The sequence below is a fragment of the Leucopleurus acutus genome (genome assembly GCF_964270905.1).
Source record: "Leucopleurus acutus genome assembly, chromosome: 9".
NCBI classification, from domain to species: domain Eukaryota; kingdom Metazoa; phylum Chordata; class Mammalia; order Artiodactyla; family Delphinidae; genus Leucopleurus; species Leucopleurus acutus.
Window position 1 is genome coordinate 59,983,575 of NC_139144.1, and position 18,525 is coordinate 60,002,099.

At 37.7% G+C, this 18,525-nt stretch overlaps 1 protein-coding gene across 1 annotated transcript in view; it reads right to left on the reverse strand.

Annotated features, from left to right (window-relative positions):
* SKAP2 (src kinase associated phosphoprotein 2) overlaps positions 1–9,770 on the reverse strand; it is a 173,546-nt gene extending 163,776 nt beyond the window's left edge. Inside the window, exon 1 of the mRNA XM_082846107.1 lies at positions 9,716–9,770. Coding sequence (XP_082702233.1) covers positions 9,716–9,725 — 10 coding nt within the window. The 5' untranslated portion in view covers positions 9,726–9,770. The remainder of the gene's footprint in view (positions 1–9,715) is intronic.
* Positions 9,771–18,525: the final 8,755 nt, after the last annotated feature.

Below are 18,525 nucleotides of genomic sequence, written 5' to 3' on the forward strand. Positions count from 1 at the left end.
CATTTGTGTTATTTCAAGCCCCTAAGTTTGTGGTAATTTGTTACAGCAGCAATTGGAAACTAATATACACCTACAAAATCTATTATCTGAATAAGAGATTTCTAAATAATAGAACCAGCATACGTAATCTTACTACCAACTAAATATCATTTTAGTAAATAAAGCTATTTGTAGAAAATACATGAATGCCTATGACTTTAGTCTCCTTATTGTTGTATATAACTGTTAAACAGTTCTTCATACATCAAAACACATATTCCTTCAACAAAAACGACTGAGACCATCATTCCTAAACTCCAGGCTTGAATAACGAATGCAGTTTGAAAACATCATATTTACAAAGGCAATAACTATGCCAGTCCAGCCTTGATGAACCTCTCTGAGTTTCTTTCCAACTTCAAATTCATGCCAGTCTGCCTTCCAACCTGCTTTTTATATCTCACCATCCACTCACTAAACTTTTTCCAATGCAGTACTCATATTCATTCTCTTACTGAGACTCTGAGGTCAGAGGGCACTATTTCATTTATTATTGGTCTAGAACTCTCTAAAGTTCTCCCTGATTGCCAAAATGGTTTCATTTTTTCCTTATTTATACTTAGAATAAAATTTCTGTAGGTGAGGTTTCAACTTCATTGTCCAAGATGGCATCATCTATCTTCCCGGCAGGAAGATGGAGGAGTGTCAAAGGAGAGTGACAAAAGGCACGCACTAGCCTTTTCTTTAGGAAGGTTCTCAAGCTGCCACAGGACAGTTCCATCTACATCTCACTGGCCAGAACTTAGTTACATGGTGACACTAGCTCAAAGGGGTCTGGAAGGTATTTATTCAGGGTGACCTCATGCTCAGCTCAGAATTCTGTTAGTCTGGAAGAAGCCAGTAGGAAATAACTAGCAGTCTGCCACAGATGTTGCCTATGTTTCTTTTTGCTGAATAACAGCAGAACAAAGTCTACATCAGCACTAAGCTTTGAAATCCTAGAGAATACGTTTTTCAAAAAAAAACTTTTAGGGAATAGCTCTACTTTCTGTTTGACACATGCTGCTAGCACCTTTGCTCATCTCCCCTGATTGAATGTTCTTGTGTGTTAAAGTCTAGTACCTTGTTTCTCCATTTTGGTTTGATAAAACCTTTCTTCACAAATTTAGTTGTGGCATTTTCTGAACTTGAAAGATTAGCAATCTGTTTCAAGCTCCAGATAATGGGAAAGTTAATCTACACCTGTTTTTTTTTTTTTCCATATTTGCCAGGAGGCTCAGAAATGGGTTGCCAATATTTTTAAAAACTAAATAGTAATTGTTACTATTGCATTTTCTTAGAGGGGCTTAGGTATAGAATCCACTCTCTGTTAGCTAAAAGCAGAGCATTAGCTGATCAACTGACTAACCAAAGCAAATGTATTAATCATAAATTTAACTGCAATTGAATGGAACTTTCACATTTACTTTGCATTTTGAATGTATTATGCAAAATGATTGGATGAAAGTGCTTGTTTATAAAAAAATACTCTAAAGCTGGTCCTTTCTTGGGTTGGTTTTAATTTTTTCTTTTTTTTCCCTCTCCCCCTCAAGATTTTCCAAAAATTCCTGTAATAGTAGATACTTTCGGAAGGTTATTTATCACTGCACTAATGAAGATTTGGAAGTAGTTTTTGCTCTGATTCTCCTTGTTGCTCTCCCTGACATTAGCAGTTAGAGTGCAACTTGAAGAAATCTGAGAAGGAAAGACACAGACATTTGAGAATTTCTTAAAAGTGTTTTAGGCTGACCAGAAGCATTTTTATTTGAACTTTCATATCCTATGCTCAGAATACAGAATATGATAGTCTATGTTGAAGCTGTTATCATGGGACACTGAGCCATTAATATGTTACCATTCTAAAATAAAAATTAATACTGAAATATGTAACTGGTTGGTCTCCAACTGCTCTAAGGAATAAAGACAAACTTTAATGATTCACTTCCCTTTAAGAATTCCTTCTTTAAAAATAGCACAGTATTCTTTATTTTAAATTATTTAGTTAAAAATGATAATGTAGCACATTCTCATGCAAAAAAAAGTATCAAACTGGCATAAAGTGAAAAGTAAAAGTGCCTTTCCCTTTCCCTAATATTATTACTCTGAATTTTAATAGGGATTTCCAAAATGCGTTCTAAAAGGTTTGTACTAATTTACATTCCAGTATTCCTTAAACATAGTTATAACCAAATATACTTAATAACTCTTTGTTCATTTGCTCAGAGCCTTTCCATATTTACTGGTTATTAATCTAATTTACTTTCACAGCCTTCCTCTGAGATCAAGATATTAATCTTCCAATTTTATAAATCAAAAAACAAAAATAGGGGCTTCCCTGGTGGCGCAGTGGTTGAGAGTCCGCCTGCCGATGCAGGGGACACGGGTTCATGCCCGGGTCCGGGAGGATCCCACATGCCGCGGAGCGGCTGGGCCCGTGAGCCATGGCCGCTGGGCCTGCGCGTCCGGAGCCTGTGCTCCACAACGGGAGAGGCCACAGCAGTGAGAGGTCCGCGTACCGCAAAGATAAAAATAAAAAAAATAAAAAAAAATCAAGAGACTTTAAGTTGCTGAACAGTAACTCCGTGTTGTGCTATGAACTGAACTTAAACTTCCTACCTTGTGGTAACATTATCTAGCCACTGACTCTCAAGCTAATGGGGGAAGAAAATAAGTAAAGCCTATAGAAAATTATTTTTAAACGTTTGAATATTGAGAACCTGGTAAGCATCAAATATCAGCCAACTATTCTGGTCACCTAATTTTTTCTCTGACTTAGAGGAAAAGTCATATTTATGACCAATTTGGTATCCTTTCTATATATGTGTCAATTGGGACTCATTAGCCTACAGTTATGAAGACTAATAAAGGTATTCACTAATAAAAGGCATATCACACTGGAAAAAATGCAGTTCCTATATCTTAGAGATTCTAGGAAATGCTTTATCTTTAGTTTCACATCTCATCACAAAATCTCTGTGGTACCTGGGTAGCCACTTTGTCTAGTTGTGCGTTATTACTTGAGAGACAAAAAAGCAACTGAGGTGCAGAGCAGTTCTGACTCTGGAAATCTCAGTCCTGAACATAAGTGTGACAGTCACTCTACAGAGTATCCAAAAACTAGTTGAAGCTTATATGAGAATTAAAGTTACATCTCTGCTCTACCATAAAAATCTGATGGCCAGAACTGTCTCTCCTAATGTCCCTTAGGCTGTCAAATCAAATTGGACCCATAGTTCTCACTCAAGGGTTTTAAAAGAGGCTTCTTCCTGGCTGCTGTTACCACTTATTTTCACAGTTGGCCTTCACAAGAGTGACTTAGGACAGGAATTTATAGTACAGGGACACATTTGAGTAAGAAAAATGGATGTCCTCTTTGTTGAACTAAATAATAACCCTGTTCTAGTAACAGCTTTAGAGCTAGGTTGTCAGATTCCCATTAAATTTAATTTTCTAGGTCTAAACCTACAGGACTGGAATTGTCTTTATTCAACTGATGTTCATAGTTTTCTGCAAGGCTGTCTCTGGATGAGAAGTGAAAATGTTAGGTAAACATATCGAAGGCTAAAAATAAATCTGGTTATTTGGGGAATATTCAGGTAACAAAGTCAAATTCACTTTGAAACTGAAAGTTTGAGGTCATGTAGGCAAAACCTCTATATCCTATGAATATGTAAGTAACAAGAAAAAGACTGAATTTAGAGGCTGAGCTCTCATACCAATTTTGTTTACCCTGTGAAATTTTTCGCATTAACAGCTCTGTATTCTCCCATTTTGATGCCTCTCAATCCCTGTTATTAAATCCTAATGGTTTCTGACGGTTTCTGCAGAATTGGATTGGGCTGGATTCAAGGTATCTAATGCAGATTTGGCTTTTTTGTTTGTTTGTTTAATTGAACATTTGGATGAGAAGTAGCTTTCCTGGTAGAACTTGGAATAAAGTCATAATAGACTGATGTGTGGATGAGCAGATGGGAATCTGACCTTGTCCAGATGAGCTAAAAAAACAAAACAAAGAAAACCAAAACAGTACCCTGATATCTAGCCTCCATCTCTATTTTCAGCTTTAACCCTGTCCTGTATGGCTTTGGATAGAAACAGAGCAAGTCTGGAATTTCAGCTCTGTCAATTTATGGAGGAACTTGGGCAAGCTATTTACCCTGAGTACCAGTTTACTTGTCTGAAAGATAAGAATGAGATGATTGTTGTAGGAATTACAGATTATATTCGTATGTCTGGCAGACAACAGGTATTCAGTACAGGTATACCTCACTTTATTGCACTTTGCTATATTGCACTTCACAGATAGTGGGTTTTTTACAAATTGAAGGTTTGTAGCAATCCTACGATGAGCGAGTCTGTCAGCACCATTTTTCCAACTGCATTTGCTCACTTTGTGTCTCTGTATCACATTGTGGTAATTCTCACAATATTTCAAACCTTTTCTTTACTATTATATTTGTTATGGTGATCTGTGATCAGAGATCTTTGATGTTACTATTGCAAAAAGATTTCAACTTGCTGAAGGCTCAGATGATGGTTAACATTTTTTAGCAATAAAGTATTTTTAAATTAATGTATATACATTGGTTTTTAAGACATAATGATATTGCACACTTAATAGACTAGAGTATAATGTAAACATAACTTTTGTATGCCCTGGGGAACAAAAAAATTCATGTCACTCACTTTATCATGGTGATCTGGAACCGAACCTGCAATATCTCCAAGGTATGCCTGTAAATAGTAACTGTGGAACTAGTCAGAAAATAATTAAACATTATCACGCTGCCAGCTGAGACGGGAGACATTTTTATCACCAGTCCCTCCTATTAAACTTTTACAAGTGGTCTGGAACCACAGAAACATGCAGAACTAAAGTTCATAAGAAGAAGAAACTGGGAAGTTCATTCATCCATTCAACAAATATAAGCAAAGAAGAGGATGCAAAGATGTCAGTCTATAAGGCAAGTGGCACACAGACATCACCATATTGCACAGTACAACAAGATATATGCCACATGATAAACTGAGTTAAAGTGCTGTGGCTCTTTGATAAACGTAATATTTCTTCCAGCTCAATTATGAGAAAATAGTACAGGATTCCCTTGCTATGCAAGAGTAGGGTGTTCCTATGAAACCTTTCCTAAGCCACAGTTGTGTAAAGCAAAGAAGCAATTACCTTAGGACACATCTTGCTAATGGAGGCACAAAATAAATTGAGATAAAGCACAGATGTTCACAGACACAGTTGAAAGCTATCGTGGCCTGATGCTGAGATGCTGAGTGTAGTTCCTGGGGAACTCTCACTGCCTGGGGTATGCACTGCCTCTATAACAGCTGACTACGAAACACATGCTTTAACACTATTTTTGCTTTTTGCTTATTTTTTGGTAAAAAGCAAAAATCCTCTTTGGATTTCTTTCAGTTAGCTAAAACAGGTACTAATGTAAGTCTTTCATAAAAACAATGTGCCATAAAGTGAACTTTCAAAATGTAGGGGATACCTGTATATGTAAAAGGTAAGCTTAAGCAGAGCGTTAATGGGTAAATATGCAAAGTGTGTTTATGATATCATGACTAATTCAATTTGACTAAAGCATGGAGTGAATAAAAGAGGAAAGTGTGAGATAAGACAAAAAAAGTAGATTTGGACCATATACTGTACAGGCATTAGAAGACCAGGCAAAGGAATTTGAAATTTTTTTAGTAAAGGGATAATGGTACTGATATGATAATAGCTTTACTAAGAGACAGTTCATTTGGAAGCTTTGTGAAAGAGAGTGCAGGGAAGAAATACCAAACCCAGCTAGGAGACTCCACAATGACACAGGTGAAAGATTGTAATGTGCTGATTTAAGGTAAGAAGAGTGGAATAGAGGGAAAGGAGTGGATTCAAGAGTTGGGGCAACTAGAATGTACAAAGATTAGCAAACATGCTGTTAATTAGTAAAGAAAGGAGTGCAATATGGTACAGGTATTTCTCGTTCCTTATTTTTGTTATCACTGTAAAAATGTACGTTGTCTGACTCTGCCTTTATTTTCATTAAAATAATGACTATTTTTAGCTTTATGTTAAGTGCTTAATAAATGTGAGATGTTTATTATGATGACAATGATGATGATTATCTCATTAGGAATTAAAATAAAACTTACTCTTGTGTTTGACTTCTCTGGTTTATTCTTCCTAAGAGTACTGGACTTCTTTCATTCCTAGAAGATGGTTCTCAGTCCTGGCTACTCATCAGAATCCCCTGAAGAACATTTTTGAAATTCTAATATCTGGACTCCAGCCCTGGACAAATGAATCAGAATCTCTGGGAACTGGACTCGGGCATCAGTATTTTCAATTTTAATCTCCCCAATGATTCCAATGTGCAGCTAAAGTTGACCTTGCTCTCCTGATCTTAAACAAGATACACTGCAGTCTCGAAAAAAACCCACTTGCTCACATTGCTCTCTGTCCAGTCATTGTAAAGTTCATCGGGTGCACACACGGTGGTTCATTCCCAAGTCTCAACTAAGGGGCAGTTCCCCAGAGTTCCTTGATGTTCAGTATTCCTTGCTGGCCTCTCCCCGCTCCACACCACTCCATCTCAGAAAAGTGAATAATCCCAGTTCCTACGGGAAGTACAGATATGAGAAAAATCAACCTGAAGTTAATGTAGACATCGCTGGTAGCAGAGAGCAAAGACAGAAAGAACATGGATCCTTGGTGAATTGAATTATTATATCAATCAATCCAGAAGCTTAATCTACCACTGGACTTCGGGTTATATGAACCAAGAAATTTTACATATCATTTAAGCCACTTTGAGTTGGGGTTTCTGTTACAGGCAAGAGTATCGTATTATATTATCAGCCCTTTATGCTCTTAAAATAAATGATTTTAGATCTTAACTGTTGATATCAGACTTCAGAAATGACAAAGTGCCAACCTGAAATATGACATCTTTTATAGGGTAGCCAGCAACAATATTCATGCCTTAGTGACGTACACACTTGGGCTGTAAGTACGGCACAGCTGTGAAAACCTGGACTTTGAAATCCGACACATTTTCCAGCTGTATCCTGACCATTTGTGTTCTTTTGTTTTAGCAGCATAAAGTACATCATGTGAAATTTCCTTATAGTGTTATTTCAATGAACTTTCAAAGAAGAAAATAATTCCAAATTCTAGGCTCTGAATATGCCCTTGAAATATTATCACACCTATAATATTACCAGAGACTACTTTTATCTATTAAACTTTATGTGTTGATAATACACTGAAAATCTATTTCTTCAAAAGATGCTTCTTATGATACAGAAGAGTGTGAAAAAAAGAGGGAAAATATATTTATATTTGCTTATATATACATCAGGGAACTCTGTAGGGAAGAAAAGTATGAACAATGATTCATTACAAGGGGAGTAGAGGGACTGGACAGATGAGAATGTTTGGGGGAGACATCGCTATATGCGTTTTTATACTCTTTGGTCTTTGAAATAATGTGATTATATTACCTATATAAAATGTTAATTAAAATATCACTCTAACAAAAATAAATTTAATTTTAAAATTCTAAAATATATTTTTACCAGAAATACTCCCAAATTAATTGATTATTCTACCATCAAGAACTCACCAACATGAGAAACCCTATCATCTCCACTCAATGCCATATTAGACTGTTAGCTAAAACAATATTAAATGAGAAATTTAAAAGCTTTTTTGTGAAATGCTCTTCTTAGTGTTCCATTTCTATTAGGACACCCAAAACTCTAAGCAAGCTCACATATGTCCTGAAACCACACAGAGGAAACACTGAATGTCCAAGATGGGGTAAAGCAATTCGAGTAAAGGGAGAGGAGACATGGTTAAAGTAACAGAGGGAGGCTTGACACTGGGTTGGCACTGCAGCCCAGAACATCTGAAGAATGAGCACAACGTATAAATTTTACAACTAACAACTAGATGTCTTACAAATGGCAAACGAGTATTGATTGGTTACAGCTCATTAAAGTTCGTTTGCATCATCGTCCTCCAACTCACCCCACCTGCCATCGGAAACCAGATCTTGTTCTTGACTTTTCCATCTCTAGGGATAGACAATGGAGTCCAATCCTAATAACAATAATAATAATGCCAGCTAACATTTATTGTTTATTCTACTTACCTCCTACCAGGTATACATTTCAGGCTCAAGCTAAGCATTTAAGAGACTCTCAAAGACCAAACCAGATTCATCAAAAAATCAACAACTAGACTACTAATAAAACTAATTTTTAAAAATTTATCCCTTGAATGAATTTGTAAATTATAGTACAGCAACACTTTATAATGGTATAAAGCTGCTAAAAATAACTATGACAACTACGTTAAAACAGAGAAGAATATGTAACATATAGGATTAAATCTGAAAAAGCAGAATGTCAAATGGTATGTAAATTCATTACAATTACGTTAAAATGTGCACGTGGATGAGTCTCGGAAGATAATATACAAGTTTTAAGATAGTTGTATTTAGGGCTTCCCTGGTGGTGCAGTGGTTGAGAGTCCGCCTGCCAATGCAGGGGATGCGGGTTCGTGCCCCGGTCCGGGAAGATCCCATATGCCGCGGAGCGGCGGCGCCCGTGAGCCATGGCCGCTGAGCCTGCGCGTCCGGAGCCTGCGCTCCGCAACGGGAGAGGCCACAACAGTGAGAAACCCGCGTACCGCAAAAAAGAAAAAGAAAAAAAAAAGATAGTTGTATTTAAAAAGTTGGTTGATACGTGGGATTTTTTTCCTTTTCTCAAAATTTCTTTCAATCTTATCGCTACCCCATGCATTATTTTAACCTACTGTATATTAATCAGTATACAGATCACATGCATAACACAATCCAACATACTGGCAAATTAAAAAAGATTGCAGTTTATTTCTCTCTCATATTACAGTCCAAATATAAGCCATGCAGAGCTGATACAGTGGTTCTAAACTATATGTCTACCTAGAAATTCTGTGACCAAGAACAGGAGAAGGGGTGTTGTTTTTTGCTTCACTACTCCCTATTTTCCCTAAGGGAATGGAAAACAGTTGTTTGAATGTAGTTTATGCTTTAAACCCATATTAACTGCAAGCTCTCCATCCATCCTTATCTAGTAACTAGTTCCTTACATCAGTGATGTGCTGCCTCTTAACCAAGTACATACTACTGCTCTTGTCACCAAATTAAGTTTTTATATTTCCCCAGATGCTCATATGACTGGCTCCTTCTTCTTCAGGTCTCTGCTCAAACGTTGCCTCCTCAGATAATGCCATTCCTGAACTTCCCTATCTAAAGCAGCCTCTTATCCAATCACTATCTCTTACTTTGTTTTATTTTTTTTCGTAGTATTTAAAAGTATTTATTTGATTTTATGGTTTGCCTTCCCCCAATAGAATTTAAGTTCCATGAGAGCAGAGATCTTTTTAAACTCTGTATCCTCAGCTCCTGGTTTATAGCACCTAGCACAGTGCCTCACACACAGGAAGAGGACAAAAAAATGTTGAATGAATGAATGAATGACCAATCCTGCAGTAACTCTAGCGTTGAAAGGGCCCAGCAGGGAAACAAAACATAATTGACAATTACCAGATATAGGCCTCTGACGTTTTCTTACTGACCTTAGAAATACCGGGGTGGAGCAGGGGAAGTAAGCTGTTTTGCAAGCTGGTGGGAAAGTATCTGATTGTTACCTAAACTCATTTAATCTTGGAGGATTGATTCAAGGTGCAGGCAAATGCTTCTCAAAAGGAATGTTGTACCACTCAGCTCTATTAAATCCCTTCATCCAAATTCCTGGTCAGCTCATCTTCTTTTAGCGTTCTAGGTCACAGTTGATGGTATTAACAGAAATCACCGAACTGGGTCTCTGTAAAAATAAATATCAAAAAGAATTGTAAGTGAATTGGTATTTCCCTTTCTTCCAGCCTGAGGCATGTACAATACCCACTGAATTCAAGGGTACATCCCAGGGTGAAGCTATGTGTGAGAATAAAAGTGCAGCCATCCAAAAGGGAGATCTTGTTCTATATTCAATTTGCTGACTTTCAACCAAATTTAGCATTATGTGAATGTTTAATAACAGTTCTTGATGCATGCCTTATACATAAGCCAATAACAAGTTCTTTAAATATGCATAGGAGGTAACTCTAGCAAATGGAAAGCTAAATAAACACAAGTGTGAAGAGATATTCTTCCTGCTAAATTATCAGCAATCATATCTTAGATGCTACACTTCCTGCTAAGGTATGAGGGGATGCTGAAGGGGTTGTAGAGAGTGTCTGACACGTTAATATTGCTAATGGATTCTTGTGTTGAAAGTATATAACATAATTCATTACATATTATATGACTTCCTGACATGGCACATAGGCTACTTGAAAGTCAGATTATTCATATTTTATTGCCTCTGAGGCTACACAAAACTTTAGCTTTCATATAATCATATAATCATTGATTTAAGAAATCTTTTCTTGAGAAAATAATTTTTTAATGAGCTTGAGAACTAAAACAATCATCAATTTCTAAAACAGAAGTCATTCTTTTCCTTGTAAACCAGATGTTCCTCTAGGGTTCCACCTTAGCTAATGGCAAGACAATCCTCCGAGGCACTTGGTGGTATCCAGTTTTTCCCACATTCCCAATGTCCACAGAAAAGCACACAAGTGCCCTCCTCATCTCCTCTCAACTGGGTAACAACTAACAGCTTCTTAACTTTTATCTCTACCAGCCGCATAACATTTGAATGTCTTTCTTATGGCATTCCAGGTACAGCCCAATTTGGATTCATTTCACTTTCTAACATTACCCCTCACTACAAATCCCCCAAGCAAACCTGATTCCTAAATAAGTTAAAAACATTCATATCTCTGTGTCATTGTTCATACTGTTCCCTGATTCTGAAATGCTGAAATACTATCCCCTTCCATCTGTTCTTTCTTCCTGTTCATCCTCTAGTTGTCAGCTCAGTTGCCACTTCCTTAGTAAACTATCCCAATAGCAACTCCTTCAGTAGGAGTAGAAACTCCTTCCACCTTGCTCCCATGACATTTTGCTTGTTTATAATAAAATTATTATTATATTATTATTATTAAAGGCCTTACTATGTGCCAGACACTTCGCTAAGCAAGCATTAACTCATTTAATCATCACCATTATTATTCCATCTTATAGAGGCCTCTACAAGATTAACTTGTTTAAAGCCAGGCAGTTAGTAAGTGGGGAATTGAAATCCAGATCCTGTAACCCCACAGACATGCTCTTCTTGAGCATTCTGCCTGATACTATAATTAGCATTCATAACTCTGTCTCTCCACCGAAACTGTACACTCCTTGAGGTGTGGGGTTGTGTCTTTGTAGCTCTGCATCCCCAGTCTAGCACTGTGTTTTGTGCATAACAGCTGCTCTAATTCTTTAATGAATTAACAGAAAAGAGGATGCAGAAGTCTGACAACTCTTTTTTCTTACACTACTCCTTTCTCTCCTACCATCCACCTCCCCAGCTTATTAGTACAGATTACAAAAACTGCATACAGTCCGTAAAGCAGAAGCTGCAGCCATCTCAGAGCTCTGAGATCCACGTTAGCTGAACTGCCCTGAGAAGTAAAGCAGTAGAAGCACCACATGATGAGCAGCCTAACACAGGCGCAACACTTGAGAGTCAGCTAGAAATACGACCGCAGTCTGAGCTCATTTCCACACAACTGGCAACGGTTTTGTCCAAGATGCAAGCATCCCAGCCCTCCAAGCATTACTACTATAATATTTATTGAGCAATAACAATTGCTAGATGCAATTCAGAATGTTGAACTGGACATCATCTTTACTCAGGAGACTGTGAATTTAAATTCTACAGACCTACAGAAATATCTCCCACCCATACATGTATTCAATAAGCAATGCAGCAATATTCCTCCAGTGGGTCAAAGTACCCCTGGATACTGAATGAGACACTCACCGAAGATGCAATAACTTACCCAGGCTGAGACAGTAGCATTTAGTGTGCTAGAGTAGTAACGTGTTATACAGACCTTAGTGTCCCATACAAGTTAGTACAGCTTCTAAATGTACTAAATATTCAACTAACATAGTTTATGATGTGAGATCAAAGATGTGGCCAAGACTGGCCCTGGAAAAAAAAAAATGTACAAGAGCTAGAAATACAAATCTCACCTCTCCTAATAGCATCACCTTCTGCTTTCTGGTATGTGCCTTTATTACACTAGGTCCATCCCATTTCTAATTTAACTGATCTCTGCTAAACATTTAACTGGCGATGGGCCAATAAATGCATTACATTTTAAAGTTAAATTTAATTTTGATCAAAGTAATTCATGCACATCCTTTTAAAAGTAAAACATGACAAAAAGTCCTCTAGCCCACCCTTTCCCAGTTCCTACTTCTGTTTCCTTGTGGTAACCACTTTCAGTTCTTTTAGCCATTTCTTTTGGTGTTTACATCAACTTTATAAATAATGTGCTAATACAGTTATTTCTTAATTTTTACATTTTAAACATTATTTGCTTCCTTCTGGAAAAGAAATTACCTGTCAACACATCCTCCACACCCCGCCCCCAAAAAGCATACACATATTTCCCCTCCGCTATCTTCCCAACATAACTACAGCATACTTTTAGGTTAAGTCTATAATTGAAGTTTCCATAATTATGAATCTATTAATATTGTTAACAAGCTCAGTCACGTAATATAATTAGAGTTCTTGAACAGCATTTTATTTCCTAAAAGTTTATACTTCCTCTGTTTTATGGGTTGCTTGATTTTCTATATACCTACCGTCAATTCATTCTCAAACTCTCCATTAGAACTGAAAACTCCTCTCAGTGTAGTCAAACACCTCAGGCAATCTGTCAGTTTAATTTGTTTCTTGGAGACCTCCCTATGGACTCCTCTGTCCTTCCACTATAATCTGGACTAATTGTTTTTGAGGCTGCTGGATACCTACCACTGTGGGGCTCCCCTCTGCCATCATCCTGAGAATTCCCTTTGCCTCCCTCCTGTGTTAGACTCATCTTTTTAATTTCATGCCTTCCTCTTTCTTATTTTACTTATTCGTTTTCATGGAGTATATCCTTCCATGTTTTTTTTTTTTTAAAAGGTGCAGGGACACTTACGCTGTTGAGACCTCACATATCTGTTAACACATTTACCCTCATGTTTAGATAGGTATAAAACTTTAGTTTGGTATGCCTTTTCTCTCAGAATTTTTATGGCATTTCTCCACTCTTTTCTAGTTTTTGGATAGAGAAACTGAGGGTCCGTGCAGTCGGTGGTAAAATCAGGCCTCCAGATCACATCTCTCTAATTCTAAGCCCAGGAATATTCATCCCCTATAATACTCAGTTTCTATTTACTAAAGTATGGAGGGATAAAATGGAACTACTTCCAGGTATTTGTAATTAGTTAAAGGGCTCATTTGTAGACCTAAAGCTTGAGTCAAAGGAGTGAAGTTATAATGGTAAAACAATCAATGATACATCGTTAATTTGAGAGACAGGATCCCTCAAATCACAGGGCATAACTTCTAATTCTACCCAATGTGTCAAGCTGGTAGCATGCCCTGAAGTTTCTTGGGACTCCAGAAATTAAGTTTTGGAAGACAATACTCCATGGGCCGCTCACATTTCTACACATCTTTTAAGTAGAAGCACTGACTGCCTTTGTTCCCAACTATCTTTTCCAGGAAGTGTGTGTAGTGAACAGCCATGGGAGATATAGATAATGTATTGCTCTGGAGCAAAGGGCAGATTTGCTTTCAGCCCTGGAAGTTAGAAATAATGTCTCCTGGAGGAAAAGGCAGACATGCCTACTACCCATTATAAACAATTTGGGTTCCCTAAACTCAGGGTTCCTCACCTATGATACTCCTCATTGCATGTGTGAATATCACCTGATCCTCTTCACATTGCCCAGCAAGAGTCGAGGCTCAAAGAATCGACACAAATGCTCATACTCTGGCTACTGCTAGTGCTATGAGTCATATAAACTGTCCTTGGTTTCTGATCCAGGAATATCATGTCTTCTGCCAGCACCAATGAAACTGGCAGACTAAATTGTTGGCTTCCAAGTAGGATAAAATTCAGACCCTTTTCACTTCCTGAGAGAGAGATATCCAAAAATATACAGGAGAAACATTTGGGGGAATATATGGATTTAAAAGAGTTTCCTATTAAAAAAAGTTCTGGCTTGGGAATACAGAATTCAAACCCAACTATAGTGTAGGAGTCTGGAAATTAAATATACCTGAAATTTGTCTTCAAAAAGCTAAATATTTTTGCAGTGCACCTGAAGTGCCTATGTGTTTCTTATTAGTATTCAATATTTCTGTGATCAAGCATATTTTTGCAGAGCTCGTCACAAAATATTTATTCTCTAAGATATGACCATTTGGGAGGTAGCAGGAAAAAGGGTCCCTTACAATTCACGAAAATCTTTAAGGGCTATTTCAATTATTTCTGTATACCCAAAACACAGTAAAATCTCTGAAATGTCTTAGAAACCCTTAACTTAAGCTAAGCTGTAATACCAGGAAATATCTTCTTGAATACATGGCCTGATCTGCTTTTGATATCATTGGCAACACCACTGAATGCATTAAAGAATGTGAACTCTGACCTTATAAAGTGCTTTATGTTCAGTATTACTGCAAGTTAATCTTCATCATCGCATCAGGTGACGAATACCCAGAATAAAAAATAGTGTCAATAAGAAAATACCTGTTTGCCATCATGCAATATGCAGTTCTGATCCAATGAGAAAGAACAGTTCAGAGCCTAGCGCGTATGAAAGTAAGTCCCTGAAACACTGTAATTCTAAAAAGTTCATTTATTGTGCTGTCACCTCCCAAAGTCATCCTAGTGTAGAGATCACCTAAGAGAACCATAGGAAGGTTCTGTGATGCATCGAAACAGCATTATGATGAACTTCTGCTAGAGCTGTGGTAAAGGGGGAAGAACACAGATCACAGATTCAGGAGAATGCTATTCAAATTCTGGCTCCACTCTGACCCATCATGAAGCTTTGGGTATATATTTTTCCCTGAGCTCGACTTCCTTATCTGAAAACTGTCTGTGGTTATACCCAACACAACTGTTTTGAGTATCACAAGACAATGTTACGTGTGAACGTCTGGCACATAAAAGCCTCCTAATAAATGAGACCTGGAGCAATGCTAGGCTTTCCAGATTAAAATGATACAGAATCCTCAGACTCTGTCTACTTAAGAGATAATTTTTCCTTATGTTATATAAAGTGTTTTTTTTGTTTGGTTTTTTTTTTTTTTTTTTGCGGTACGCAGGCCTCTCACTGTTGTGGCCTCTCCCGCTGTGGAGCACAGGCTCCGGACGCGCAGGCTCAGCAGCCATGGCTCACGGGCCCAGCCGCTCCGCGGCATGTGGGATCTTCCCGGACCGGGGCACAAACCCGTGTCCCCCGCATCGGCAGGCGGACTCTCAACCACTGCACCACCAGGGAAGCCCCATAAAGTGTTTTTTCTTAAGAAAAGTTAACCTCTTTTCTGAGATTACTGTGTCAAGATGAAAGTGGACATAGACGTGATACCTGCTAATGGAGAGCCTTGAGTATCAAGTAGGGAATTTGGGCTTTATTCTGTAGGCTATGAGGAAATAGTTAATGTTTCTAAACTAGGGAATGACAGCTTAAGGAAAATTACTCTGATAGCAACGAATAAAATGATTCGGTGGCAGTACAGCAAGAAAGGCCAGTTAGGAGGCAATTTAAATATTCCAGAGCAGAGGCATCAGACGTTCAAGTAATGGTGATAGTATTGACAGACCTGATAAGAAGTCCAAAGAAACTCTTCCCGGTGATAAACTGCTCATGTAAAGAGAGTTTACCCTTCAGATGATAGTGTGTTTATCATACACTTCACAAAATGATTCTTTCAGGTAGATAAGTTGATATTTTTACATACTATTCTTAATAACATGTATCTAAAAGTGCATCTTGGTTTAAAACAGACACTTTTAAGTAAGGTATACATATTTATTATAACACAAACTCCTCAGTTTTGAGGGAGCGGGATAGAAAAATTATCTTGAAATGACAAGATATGAATTTGAGAGTTTAGTAAACAAAGTCAGGGTTCTGGCCTCAGCTTTTAGTTTATAAACATGTTAATAAGTTTTTTATGCAGCTAGAATAGGAAATAGACTAAGGATAGGAAAACACTGAGTATTCTGTTACAGTTTTGTGTGACTGCAGAAGGCCCCCCAGTTGCAGGGAATTGTGGTTAACATTTCAGGTTATGCAGGACAGAATAAATCATCTCATTAGTTGTGTTCCATTTATGACTGGAAACTCAGCCTCTCAAATATTGCCATGATTTTCAGCAAGCAAGATCATTTAGGTTTGCCATCTCAGGGGCTATTAAGAAATATTGGGTGGATATTACTAGGTTCATGTGCTTGTTTACTTCTTTCATTTCCCTCTTTGCTGACCAAAGGAGATCACAAACCATTATGTGCAACTGTGCCATCATTACAGATTTATGAGAGAAATAAATGACTTCTTTGATGGATTTAAAAATGCAGAAGCCTTAAGTAGATGCTTTCCTCAAAACATAATTCTATTCCCATCCCCAAATCTGATCTCTCTCAAACTCCCTCTTCCTTTGGAACCACTAATCATGATGCAGAGAAAACAGAATTTTTTAAAAAAATTTCATATAACCTACCACTGTAGTATTCAATTCTTCAAACAAATCATAATTGTATTTGACATTCATTTTCTTAAGGGCAAGGTAAGTTTCATAGAAAATGTCAGTTCCCTAACGATTAAGTAAGGAGTATAAAAGCTCATGAGTGGTAAACCACGCCCCCCAAAGTTTGACAGTTTTAGTCAACTACATCTCAAATAGTGAGGAATAACTGAACATTTTAAAATATGGAATTCTCAAACAGAAACTGGGAAGAGTTAAACTTGACAAGAAGATCTAAAGAAACATAGTTCAATTAGGTATTGAACAACTATTATGCCAAATGCATGGTTATAGTAAATTTTCACACAGACTTTATCAGGTAGCATAAGAAAGCCAGTGAGTGGTAAGGCAACCAATCAAGCTTGCTAACAAAGCCAAGTCCTCTCAGTACTAGAATAAAGAAGACGAGAGAAATTGAAGTGAAAAGAGAAGGAGTGTGGTAGACTGCAAAAGGTGGCACACAAACTCCTCCCATTCCTGCATGTGTGCACTCTATGTGCACTATTCCTGTATGTGTGCAAACTCCTCCCCTGTGCACTCTGACTTTGTGTCCTGTGGATGAGCCTGGGCGAGCCTACTGATGATGACAGAAGTGTAGCTTCGCTCCCAACAGACACAGAGCCACCAGGCATGTATACAGTCATCCTAGACCTTCTAGCCCAAGCTGAGCAAGTCTTGATGATAAAAACACACACAGCCAACCCACAAAACTGTGAGAAATATAGATATTATTGTTTTAATCCAAAGCTATGGACAGTCTGTTATATAGCAAAGGCTAACTGATATAGAAAGTGGTACTAGGACAGGAGCACTGCTGTAACAGCAACTTAAAATATGTAGCATTCACTTTAGGCCAAGATGGTAGATAGAGACTGGAAAAGTGGCAAAAAAAAAATAAAATGTTAGCCAAAATTGGGAAAATGGTAAATAAATTGTTAGCAGAGTCTAGAAAATGGGTAAATAAACTGCTACAGCACCCTGGAAAAATGGTAATCTCTGTTATATAGCAGTGAAACAATGGCCAAACTGTTGTCTATGATAAATTATAAGACAGAACATTTTCCTAAAGAATTTGTTAATTTGCTACAGCAGAGCCCCAGGGAAAATGTTGAAGGAGTATTTATTGCATAAGATAAGGGACAAAAAAGGAGAGGTAAGTTAAAGAAAGAACTGTGCAGTTTTCTTGCAGAATTCATAGGCAACATAAAGGCGCCAGGACTTGAGAACTTAGAAAATAAAACTATTTCATATCGCTGGTCTCTCCTGCCATTAAAGATTCTCAAAGTAAGAACTGACTTCAAGGTAAAGATCCAGATGAAGGGTGTGGCTGAAAGACCCCCTGTTAAACCACTGAACAGTGTAAGGTACTGCCTAGAACCTTAAGAATGTCTGATCACAGCAGCCTAACATGCCACCCAAAGTTGAAAGTGGCCTTCTCAAAAAGAGTTGGTGATGTGGCCTTTAGGGCATAGAGTAGGCCCAAATTAGATTCACAGGAAGCCCACAAGTTTTTAAGAGAGTTGGACTAAAACAAAGAATTCAAAATGAAAAGATTTATCTGGGCCCCCAATTTTCTACATGCAAGAAGCAGACTAAGAAAGCAACCCAACTACAAACATGAGCTATAAAGGAGGCAGGAAAGGGCTCAGAGGGCCATAAACTCCCCTCCTCTGAGAAGAATCTCAAAGGACAATAAGCCAGGGAGTCAATTCTAGGAAGAAGAACTGGGCCCTCAGCAAGAAAGTTTACCTGCTTCTTGAGTAAAGG